The 13,187-nt window shown below is 34.7% G+C and overlaps 1 protein-coding gene across 1 annotated transcript in view; it reads right to left on the minus strand.

Moving 5' to 3' along the window:
• Positions 1-6,341, minus strand: part of LOC110821890 (uncharacterized) — a 43,319-nt gene extending 36,978 nt beyond the window's left edge. The window contains exon 1 of the mRNA XM_088208241.1: positions 5,799-6,341. Within this exon, the coding sequence (XP_088064367.1) occupies positions 5,799-6,316 (518 nt within the window). The 5' untranslated portion in view covers positions 6,317-6,341. The remainder of the gene's footprint in view (positions 1-5,798) is intronic.
• Between the last annotated feature and the right edge of the window lie 6,846 nt (positions 6,342-13,187).

Here is a 13,187-nt window from a genome sequence, read left to right on the forward strand (position 1 = left end):
ACGATATATTTTTTTTTTCAAAAAAAGATAGTGAGATATTATAAAACTTCACAGAGTTGTAAGAAAGAAAGATTATTGTGTCAACCACAGACTAGAGATGAGAAACTTTCACCTTATCTTAAATCACCATCAAGCCCTCAATCAAACAAATGTTAGAACCTTTGTCTCATTAGTCACATGACTAGTGCGTATGAGATTATTAATAAGGATGTTTTTGTTGAGGTTGGAAGAAGCAATGGATGGCATAAACCAAAGTGCCCTTGATTGGTGGTAGGCAAATTCTTGATGCTTCCCTTAGAGCTAATGAAGTCATGGAGGTCAGTAAATGGTCTAAGGTAAGTGTACTATTTTGAAATTGGATTTTGGAATAGCATATGGCAAGACCAACTAATGTTCTTTTTGTACAAACTCATGATGAGGAAAGATGCAGAGGAGTAACCATAGATTACCTAAATAGATTAGAAATTTCAATGCTATTAAATGCAAAACCATTGTACTATTTAGAATACTATTATTATAATTAGAGTAATTTAAGGATTTTATTCATATTAATAATATTTCTTATTTATATTAGAATGAGTGTTCTTAATATTATTAATATTAGTTTCCTATCCTAGTAGGAGTAATATTCTTAATACTATTAGCTTTACTACTTCTTAGTTTAGTTCTATTTAGTAAAAGTTACTCAGGGAGCACCATAAAAATCTTTATAATTTCACTTTCAAGATAGCATTTTACTTATTCAATAAAAACCCTTGAGAGTTTATCAATTTTCTAGCTTGTGTGGACAATCAAGGTCTTAAGTGTTATACTTAACACTTATTAGATGTAATGTCCAAGAAATCCAAGGTGCGTTGTTTAGGTTTTCTCCCCCAAAATCTCTAATGGGAGAAATGAACCTTATTTGTCAAATTTCATTCATACTAGAGCTAAAAGAATCTTACACATGGGATCTCACAATCCTACACCAAAACAACTCAATGGAGGATAAAATAAATAAAAACGAACCCAGTCTACTGCTGCCACCCTATATCATGGTCACTGTTGGGAGGTGATCAACCCAACTGCCATCATCAGTCTCCAAAGATCCAGATAATCATTCCCCAGAAACTCCACAGCAAACATGCCACTCGCCAGTGCAAGTCGTCCCTGTTGCTGCCTCTCGGTTTTTTTTAGATATTAAACTTTTTCTCAAATAAAAAGCGTAAGGTATATATTCACAAGGTACCAAAAAAAAGGGGTACCACCCCTCTTGCTGCCTCTCTTGATTCCGTATTTCTACAAGTCATGCATTACACTAACTTCCAATCTGAAACAGCCCCCTATATTCAAGTCAACTGACTAAAGATTGATGTCGTCTGATGATCAGAAGCCAGCTCGTGCACCCCATACGCGTACACCCACGAGTGAGCATTTTAATATTGTTCTTTGTTTTAACTTTTGAATTGGGTTTGACTAAATCGATTTACCTAGACTAGCTTCCCCCTCTCAGACCAGTGTTCGATAGTTCAAAACAATTTATTACCCTCTACTCTTTGTTTTGCAGTCTCTTCACAAAAGTTAGTGCAATAGAAAAAAGTTAAAAGATGTGGAATTGTAAGAAAAGAAAGATACATTTTACTTCAAAAAAAAAAAGGAAAGATAATGAGTCAACAGAGAATGATAGAATCGACAAGTCTTTCTTGACTGTAGTAAACACAACTATCCAGAATGAAGGAAAAAAAAATCTACGGTGTTCTCCAATTCTCCAAACTGTAGCCTGTTGTGAAAATAAAGATTAAAAACTTGTTATTTGTGAAGATTGTCACAAAAATCTTGTTTCAATATCTACAGTTGAATGACTCAATCTTTTTGTGCAACTACACCCTCAATCATACAGACTAGCGTAGGCAAATAATTTGAGCATTTTGATAACTCAGTAAAGTCTTGTTTTGTTCATCGTGATATTCACAATGATCCAATCTAGTGTGGTGTAATTCCTGTGATGTCCACACATTCTTCTAGGTCAACCTTGACTTAATGATCGACATGTTTACGAGATGAGACTATCAATACTTGTCATTTTATGCTCAACATAAAGGATGTAATTTTAAGATCCATGTCAACAAAGATGAATAAATACAAACGTTCAAAATACCTGGAATCAATGAAGAAGATAAAGAATATTGAAGTTGAGACAAAAAGAAAGAGTATCACGTCTTCCTAAGAATACAGATTTGAGATTGCTCAAGATCTTTTACTGCTTGAAGAAAATTCTATGGAAGTACAAAGCAAGGAGGAACCTAAACCAATAATTGGGTCTAATGATGTTCAGCTCGAGGTGAAGTGCAATGTCAAATTGGTAACTTTGTTGATTTCATTATCTGTCAGGATTTCGTACTCAAACAATTATGTATTTTTATTATGTTTAGTACTAAAGAACATGACCGAGCACAAATGTCGCTAAATTTTTATACGAAAACCCGAATAATAAGCTTTCACATTGGTTGTCACTTCAAAGCTCGTGGACCACTTTTCTTCAACCAGGGAAAAATAATACAAAACGGAGTAGCTATAGATAACCTGAATAGATTAGAACAAACTAAACAAGGTGTTGCTTGGAAAATGGATTTGGAGATATTGGAATGATAATCATAGCTTATGAAAACGGTTATCAATTGCAACTGGTATAATGGCAATCCCCTTGATCTTTCACATATTAAGAACAAGAACTATGGTTTGAGCTTGTGGATGAATATTATCAATATGAATGGTGTTGTATTGGGCTGCTCTAAAGGATTTATTGGAAATGGGATAAAAATTCGATTTTGGGAAGATACTTGGTGCAGTACCGAGAAACTCACGGACAGATTCCCTCTTATCTATGCTATAGCTATGAACAAAGCTGCTACTGTTAGGGAAGCTGCTGGTTTTGATTGTGTTTTCCTGGAATGTCCCAGTTGTGAGGAATCTTAATGATTAGGAACTTGAACGGTATGAATCTTTACTTCTCACTTTGGCCAGCATCAATCTTAATGACAGAGATGACAAATTATTGAGGAACCTCAAGAAAAATGGTCTTTTCTCCATCAATTCGCTGTTTTGTTTCTTTGATGGTCACCACCAGAATAGTTCAAGAACTTTTCCTTCCAAGATCAACTGGAAATCTGGTGTTATTCCAAGGATTTCTTTTTTTGCCTGGGAGGCAGCCAAGGAGAAGATACTCACCTTGGACAACTTGATGAAAAGAGATCACATAATGGCCGATAGATGTTTCCTTTGTAAAAATGCCTTGGAAACCTGCAATCACCTTCTTTTGAGTTGCCCAACTACTCATAACCTTTGGAATACGATTCTTGGATTGTTGGGAGTTTCTTGGGTTATGTCTAAAAATTTTTATACCAAATTGATAGCCTGGGAGGGACTTGGCATAAGAATAAATCTAGAAGACTCATTTCCCTTACCATTTTTTGGGTCATCTAGAAGAAAAGAAACAACAAGGATTTTGATGGAATTGAATCTGATTTCAACAAAATCAAGGATAACCGGTTTTGCTACTTTGGTTCTAACTTATTAGGGCATAACTTTGATTGTTTTGAAAATCTAGGTGACAATGTAGATATACTAATTAAGTTGTAAATTTTGTACATGAGCAGTGCTCCGTTAGCATCTTACTCATACTTTTATTTCAAAAAAAAAAATTAAAAATTTTAATTATATTAAATCTAAAACTACTATAGTATTGAGAAGTCTATTATTATAATTTTAATCATTTAAGGATTTTATTCTTATTAATACTTAGTTTTTCTATTTGCTTTTCCATTTCTTATTTGTATGAAGATTAGTATTCTTAATATTATTTGTATTAGTTTTCTACCTAGGAGTAGTATTCCTAATCTTATTAGTTACACTATTTCTTAGCTTAATCTTATTTACTAGAGGTTATTAAGGGAGCATTATAAATATACTTCCTAAGACAGTATTCAGTTATTCAATAAAATAATTTAAGAGTTCCTTAATTTTCTGGTTATTAATATAATCAAACTCTTAAATGTGATGCTTAAGATTTTTTAGATGTATGTCTATAGGTGTAATATCTAGGTTTTTATTCATCAATCCCTAAGTGGAAAAATCAATCCTATTTGTAGGTTTTGGTGACACATGGAAGACATGGATCAATTGGTGTTTATTCTAAATCTCCTATACATTTATTGTTAATGGTGAGACGAAATACTAGTTTCGCGGAAGAGGAGAGTTAGACAAAGGGATAACATATTCCCATTTCTCTTCACAATCATGGGGGATCTTCTTAGTCGTATGATAACCCATGATTGTCAATGGGGCTTGGGGAAAGATCATTCCTTCTTGAAGAATCAGTTTCAAGTTAACATCACCATTGAAGAAAATGATGGGTCAAGAGGGATCTAATGTTGAGAATGCTTTAGAGGTTGAAACAAAATCTGCTGAGAAAAATCGAAAATTGACAACATGTTGCCGGCCCATCCAGCTTCACCAGCTAGAAGTTCCAAGGAGCAAGTCACTCGGTTCATTTCTGTTATTTCCATTAACTGTCTTCTATTGAGTTGTATTTTTTTAAAATTCTTTAACAGCATTGCCCCCAGCTTCTTGCGAGCTGTTAGAGTTTATTAGACCAACTGGCTAGGTGTACGGATCTTTTGAGGATATTCATATAATCAATCAAAATACCTAAGCAAGAATTCACCAAACTTTCTCTCTACTTTTCTACTCTCTTTTCCCTTTTCACTTCCTCATCTTTCTTCTTCATCAAACTGTGTGATTAAGTTCCTCATGTTTTTTGTTTGATAAAATAAGAAAGTAAGGATAAGAAAGAAGCAAATACAAGCATGGAGGGTGTTGATCCTCCTCAAATAAAGTAAAACTGCAAAAATAAGCAATATAAACAATGACATAATTACAATAACAAGCAGGATATAGATAATAGGTCCGTAATTGCGTTGAAGCACGTCGATCCCAATATGAGGGAAATGTCCCTGTGCCTTGTCCCACAAGGTTGTCATGAAGGTAGTCTCATCCCAAAGCTCATCAAAGAAAGTAGTTACAGTCTTGGAAAATTTGTTGGTTTCTTGCTAGCCAAATGCACCATAGACCGGTTAAAATCGTCTGTCACCACAAGGGTCGACCTTCATTTCTCAATCCTTCTCCCTACATATTGGAGGGAAAAAAACTTCCCACCATAGGAGGCACCACCCAAACCAGGCCAAACAATCTCAAGCAGTTTTGTCCATAACCTCTACACTAAGTTGCAATGTACGAAAAGGTGAGAGTGGGTCTCACCACCTCTAAAGCACATTAAGCAGATGTCTGGAGACAAGTCATGATGAGGGCAACAGAGTTGGAGCATCTTATTTGTGTTGATCCCCTGATGGACGGTTGTCCAAGAAAATATTCTAACCTTTGAACGTATTGAAGCTTTCCAAAAAATATTGGCCATGTGGAAAGGAGAGTGACCCAGGTGTTTTACAAGGTGAGATTAAGTTCCTTACATATAATGGTCCTGACAATTCCATTCCTAGTTAATTTTCATGAGTCTTTGAATATCTCCATAATAACAGAAAGTACCCTCCCCATGCTTCGGACATAATTCTCACTCACAAATAAGAATTAATATATTATCCCAAAGTAATCAAATAGAGACGGGATAGCTAGAGGTAGCTAGAAAAAAAGAAGTTGAAAACTTAACCTAAGTGTAGTTATAAAAGAAGTGCCAAGCTACAGAGAACATTACAGGAAACAAGCTAAATGCACTTGAAAAAGAAAAATAAAATAAAATCAGATACCTGTAAAGAGAGCCAAAAGCCAAAGTGTCTGGATCAGGGTGAGTATCGAAGTAATAATCCTTTGCGGGTTTAGTAAGGGAATCAACCCGAGCCCTAACATTGGATTTTCCCGAACCAAAATCAGAAAATTCACTATCTCCCTCTCGGGATCGCTTCCTCTTCGACCTTTTGGTCTTATTCTTTTCCTCTCTCTTTTCCTTCATAGTATCTCTATCGGAATCGGAAAATTTCTCGTCTCCTTCCACGGATTCTTCAACAAAATGGTAGGAACGTGAAGACTTAGCTTCATAGTCTTCATTCTGCTGTTCTTCTCCTCCTCTTTCTTCTTCTTTTTCTTCTTCTTCTTCTTCTTCATGCTCCCTCACTGCCTGGGCCACGACAGAGAGGTCAGTGGTGAAGCTTGTGTTGGAAAGCCATTGAAGAGTGCTTGAAGTACCCGAGACCTCAGCACCAGCTGGGAAGAGAGGGAAGAGAGACGATGTCGTTCTTCGTTCCTCTGGTTCCGATTTATTCTCCATTTCGTAATTCCACCAAAACCTTATTCTGCGCTGTATTTAAACTAGCGGTTTTCTTCTACACTGAAAAAAATGTAATTAGTAAAATAGCAAATTATCAACATATAAAAATATGCATCATTATATTTTACCTTCTACTATATTATTTAAAGGAATAAATTATTAAATTAATTTTTTAATTTTAGAAATTAGTATAATTTAATTTTTCATAATTTTTATTATAATTTAATTTTTAATATTTTATTCTTATTTGAAAAGTTTAATTTTTGTTATTTTAAAAAAAATTAGAATAATTACGGTATGTTTTGAGATTTTAAAAAAATATATTAAAATTTAAAGTCTCTAAATATAATTTAACCATTTTAACTTCTTTTATTATAAAGTAAGTTTCATAAAACTAATTTAGTTATTTATCCTATTTAAAATTACAAAAATATTGCATTATCAAAATTATCGGAGTCATCATATATTATTCTATATTAGAAAAGCAATATCCTTATTTACAAAATAATATATAGTTTACTATCTTTATCTTATTTTGTTATATTGTTGCATTAATTTTGTTGTTATTTACTAATACGATATTAATAATACTCAAAATATTTTCATCTACTATTTAAAATACCTACAAACATTAATCATTAAAAAAATTCTATGTTGGTATCATATCATATCATATTTTGTCTTACTAATTATTTATTATATATTTTAGACCATTTTTATTATTTTTATAAAACAAATAATTGGCAGTAAAAGGTTCAATCTCCTTATAAAGTCAAAAGTTTTTTTAACTATTGATTTAGATAAGTTAAATATTATAATTTTCTCAAAAACTTATTTAATGTACCACTCTTTTCTTAATGTACATGTTTTATGTATTATCAAACTGCAAAAATTATAGTAATATATTTTTGCATAGTGATTTGGTTAATAAGTTATAATTTTATTTTTTTTGTACGATATAAGTTGTCTTTGATAATCTTAAAGGTTTAATTTCATGCATCTTTAAGGGGATTATATGAGAAAAAGAATATTGTATTATAAATGAGAGCAACCGTTGGATGATGTAGTAAAAAAAGAATGTTAAACTCTTTAATATCCTTTAAAGACTACTCAATATTTTTATTGTATAGATACTCGACATTCAACAATTGGCTTATGTGTATGAGCCTGTTGTTTTTATGATATGTTATTTTCTATTTGCTATTTGTATATTGATATATGGAGATTAGTTACAAGTCTAAACTCATTGTCAGTTGTTTATTGAAATCAGCTTGAGGTAGTGTTTTTTTTTTTTTGGTAAATCAATACAAATCCATAGGAGATTGAGCATCATCAAGGCAAAGCTTTTATGGAAAGAAGTTTCTATATTATGGTTTCTTTGTTTTTTGTATCCTTGGTTATTATTTGGTGTATTAATGTATATGTTAAATGAGAATATTAAGTTGTACCATTTATCTTTAATACAACTTTGTTAGATCCTCAATGTGCGTCGTGTTGGTCCCATTTAGTATATGTGACCCATTGTAAATGTACTTTGTGTTGTCTTTTCATGAAAGACTATTATCAGGATGGAGCTTTATTGATCCTGGGCTGTTCGATCGTGGGGTACGCAGATCATCAGCGTGGCCTCCCGTATGGCGCCGACATCAACGCGCTCCAGTTTGTCGAGACTGCTGACGAGGCAGTCCTACGTACCGAACTTTTTTTATTTGTACTTTGACCCCCTGTTTTTAATTTTTCTTTCAAAAACACATCTCGAACTCAAATTTTTTCCCAAAACTATTTTCAATTTTGTCCCTAATTTATTTTTTTCTCAAAAATTCAATCAAATTATAATAAAATAAAATAATTTAATTATATATATTCCATAATTCGTAAAATTATCCCGAACTAATTTTTGGGTCCAAGTGTTACAACTCTCATTCCCTTAAAGAAATCTAGTTCTTCAAATTTGTTGCCTTTTTACTAGTCAAACAGCTAGGGATACTAGGTCTTAAAGCTTGATTCGAATTCCCAAGTGGCCTCTTTTTGCGTATAATTATGCCATAGGACTTTGATGAATGAAATTTTTCAGTTGCGGAGTACTCTACTTTTTGGGTCTACAATGTCTACCGATACCTCTTTATAGGATAGATCCCCATGAAGTAAAAGGGACTCGTGGGACATAATATGTGAAGGGTCTAGGTTGTACTTGTGTAGCATAGATACATAAAACATATTATGAATTCTAGATAGCTCTAGAGGTGGTGTCAGTCTATAAGCAGTTGTATCAATTCGGTCTAAGATCTCAAATAGTCTAATGAACCGGATATTTAATCTTTTTCGTTTACCAAAACTATTGATCTCTTTGGAATGAGTGACATTAAGAAACACTCGGTCACCTTTATCAAATTTCGAATCCCTCATCCAGGAGTTCGTATAACTTTTCTACCTGCTCTGAGCGGTCTGAATGTTCTTCCTAATTTTAACTATCTTGGTTGTAGTTTCCTCCACAATATCTAGGCCGAATAATTTTCTACCACCCACCTCTTCTCAACAGATCGACGATCTACACGGACAGTCATACAATGCCTCGTACAGAGCCATGCTAATACTTGTCCGATAGTTGTTATTGTAGATAAATTCTATCAAAGATAGGTGTTCATTCTAATTGCCCCCAAAGTGTAGAACACAAGTTCAAAACATATCATCCAATGTGTGAATCGTCCTCTCTGATTGTCCATCGGTTTGAGGGTGAAATGCAGTACTAAGGGACAGTTTCGTTCCCATAGCTTGCTGAAAATTAGATCAAAATCAAGAAGTGAACTTGAGGTCTCTGTTGGATACTTCTGATACTAGAACCCAATGTAATTTGACTATTTCTCGGATATACATTCTTGCTAACTTATCCAAGGAATCGGTCTTCTTAATAGCTAAGAAGGGAGAAGACTTGGTGAACCGGTCAATAATTATCTAAATGGTATCATGTCTTGAGCGTGCCTTAAGCAATCATGTTACGAAATCCATTGTGATATATTCTCATTTTCACTTCACATCGGTAGTAGCTGAAGTAACTCGTCTGGGTGTTGATACTCTATCTTAACATGTTAGCATATTAGACACTTCAAAACAAAGTCAACTACCTCTCTCTTCATCCCACTCTACCAAAATTGGGGTCGCATACTTTGATACATTTTTGTACTTACGGGATATATGACGAAATTGGAGCTGTGAGCATCTGTCATGATTTCCTTTTTTAGTTCACTGTCATTTGAAACACACACTCTATCCTAAAACCTAAGCAATCCATCAGTAGAGACTCAAAATTCTTAATGTATTCCCCGTTATGCGTTTTTCTTGAGGGCAGCTATAGTAGAATCGATTAATTAGGCTTCTTTTATTCTCTAGATCAATTCAGTTTGAACAGTCAGATGGGCTAAACAAGCAACTCTCTTTAAGTCTTGAAGTCGTATCTATTGTGCGCCTCTTATTACTCTGCATTCAGAAGCCATAATGTGAGCTAACATGCTTGTACTTTTTTTACTGAGTACGTCAACTATTATATTACTCTTGCCTGGGTGATACAAAATATTACAATCATAATTCTTAAGGAGCTCTATCCAACGGCTCTTACGCATGTTCAGATCATTCTGAGTGAATATGTGCTTTAAACTTTTATGGTCAGTAAAAATCTCAAAAGTCTCCCCATACAGGTAGTGACGCTAAGTCTTCAAGGCGTGGATAATGAAGGCAAGTTCCAAGTCTTGAGTGAGGTAATTTCTCTTATGACTCTTCAACTACCTGAATCCATAGGCTATGACCTTGTCATGCTGCGTTAGAACACAACTCAATCCTAAGTAGGAGGTATCACTATATACTGCATATATATATGTCCACTCGGTAAAGTAAACACGGGTGCGGTACTTAACCGCTTCTTGAGTTCTATAAAGCTCCTTTCACAGTCCATGTTCTATTCAAATTTAACGTTTTTCTTTGTGAGCCAGGTTAAATGAGCGGATAGGTTAGAAAATTCTTCTACAAACCTGCGATAATAACCTGTCATTCCTAAAAATTTATGAATCTCCTTAACCGAGGTCAATTTCACTCATTCAAGCACTGCCTCAACTTTTTTAAAGTTCATTGACACTCAATCCCTTGATATGATGTGTCCTAAAAAGGTATTCTGCTTGAGTTTGAACTCATACTTGTTCAATTTTGCGTACATTTTCTTCTTCCTAAGAACCTGTAAAATCTGAGTCAGGTGGTGAGCGTGTTCCTCTCTATTTATTGAATAGAACAAGATATAATTGATAAACATAATAACAAACGAATCTAATAATTGTCTGAAAACCATATTCATTAAGTTCATAAAAATGGCTGATGCGTTAATTAGTCCAAATGGCATGACTAAAAACTCATAATATCCGTACTTAATTTTGAAAACTGTATTGAAAATGTCATATGCCCTAATCTTTACCTGATAGTAACCCAAACATAAATATATTTTAGAGAAAACATAGGCACTCTGCAACTAGTCAAAAAGGTCATCAATTCTGGGAATGAGGTACTGATTCTTGATCATAACTCAGTTCAATCTCCTGTAGTCAATACACAATCGTAACATCTCATCCCATTTTCTTGCAAATGTGACTCAGGACCCCAATGGGATACGCTATATTAGATGAACCTACTATCTTGTAATTCATTGATCTGTTTCATTAGTTCTTCCATCTCAATACAGCTCATGCGGTACGGTATAATAGAGATAGGCTAGGTACCAGACTGAAGATCTATGATGAACTCAACTTTCATATCTACTAGCAGTCTAGGTAGTTCATCAAAAAATACATATGAGAAGTCTTGAACTATCAAAATCTCTTAAATGCAAACTTCTTTCTTAGATTTGCCTAATGTAGAGAAGATAATAGAGTTAAAGCACTATATAATAAGAAAATTACTATGGAAAAATAACATTTAAAATTTTTATTAACTTGTAAATAGATTTTTATTAGGAGGGTCGAATACAAGTTTCTTGTGAAAATAATATACGGTGGCATAGTATGCCGCTAACCAGTTAATTCTCAAGATTACATCAAAGTCTCTCATGTCAATCTCTATCAGGTCCACACTCAATTTCCTACCAGGTATGTCCATGCCACGAGTTTGTATATAACATTCTCTAGTAGTGTCATACTTCCAAGAGTATATATAAATAACATAAAATCAAGTTCTTTCAGTGGTAAAATTAGGTTTTGTGTAAAAGTGTGTGAGACAAATAAATGTGAAGCACCAATATCAATCAAAACATGTGCAATATGATTACAGATAATGTACGTACCCACTATCACGTCCGGATTGGCTTCAGCATCCTGCTGAGTTAGGTTGTAAGCTCTAACTTGGATAGGAGGTCTAACATGGTTATGATTCCGCAGACACTCTCTCGCGTAATTTTGGGTACTCCCACATATGTGACAAGTATTAATAAGACGATAGCAGGATTGGTTCTCATGATTCTTACCACACTGCTGGTAAATCATATCGCAGCTTGTTACTGGAGTCTGAGGAGGAGTCTAAGCAGAAGCCTGAGTCACTAGCCTAAACCTCTTGTTTTGCTGAATTGGTGCAGTGGGCGTTGGTCTGCGGTGTGAAACCAGGGGTATAGGGATTCTCCAGTGCTGCAAGAAATATGTAAAGGTTCCTCTCCACTAGTTGTATATTGGCTAGAATGGCTGAGTATGTGTTAAGCTCAAATACGTACAGTTGCTGTCTGATCTTATGACAAAGACCCCACTCAAACTTCTTTACCTTTCTGCCCTCATCCATCATACTCTCAGGGAAATATCGGCTCAACTCTAGGAATCTTCGGGCATACTTCGACAAAGTCATCTCACCCTGTATTAAGTGTGCAAACTCCATCACCTTTAAACACTGGAGGTGCTCTGAGAGGTACTTTGCATTGAAGCCCATCAGGAATTGTTCCCAAATAATTGGACTGGGTAGGGTGGCCTACCTCTCCTACAAGCAAGTAGGTGGCAAGTACAACCCTATTCGGGAACCACCCTAAGAGTCGCGAAAGCCTTCTCTGTCTCAGCCAACCAATACTCGACATCTTCAAAAGAGAATGCACTTATAAAGGTAGATGGGTTTAGTATTTTGTACCTTTCAATGTAGCTTAGGTCTATTATGGGTAGAATTGGGTCCCGTGAAAGAGGAATTGGATTGTCTTAGAGAAGGACCGGGTGGCCCTGTAGCAGTATCGGATGATACAGTGGAGGCACCGAATTGTATTATAGCGGTACTGGATGATGCGGCAAAGGCACCGGATTGTACTGTGGTGGTGCCAGATGGTATGGTGGAGGAGCAAGGTTCTATCGGGGCGACTCTGATTCTTTCCGCTACAAGGGTGGCTCAAATTATGACAGCAAGGGAAGGTCAAATAGCTCCCTCCTTTCCTCCCAGGCCTACTGGGTAGATATGAGTTTCTATAGCATCTTAAAGAGTTGGTTAATATCCTCTTTAAGTGAGCTATCCTGGGCTGCTCAATTTAGTAGGGGTCTTCATTTCCTCATTTCCTTGTACTTGCATTTCACAAGAAAATGTTGAGTGATAGTTGATTTTTTTTTAAGTCTTATATAAGGAATGATTCCGAGAAATTTGACTCTAATAACAATTGTAGAGACTTGAAACTAGAAGGGAAATAAATTCATAAATTTAATGCGAAATTAATTAATAGAGTTAAAGTTTACATTCTTTATACAATAATTTAGAATGTCCAACATGACTACGGGAACATCCATTCTAAAAGATAAATGAAAATTAAAGAAATGAAACAAAAAGTGAATAACTAAACATGCTAGAACAACCTTCATTAGCACTTGAATGAAGTTTGGAT

Source organism: Carica papaya, chromosome 7, assembly GCF_054855325.1.
Source record: "Carica papaya isolate Zhongbai chromosome 7, ASM5485532v1, whole genome shotgun sequence".
In the NCBI taxonomy this organism is placed as follows: Eukaryota; Viridiplantae; Streptophyta; class Magnoliopsida; order Brassicales; family Caricaceae; genus Carica; species Carica papaya.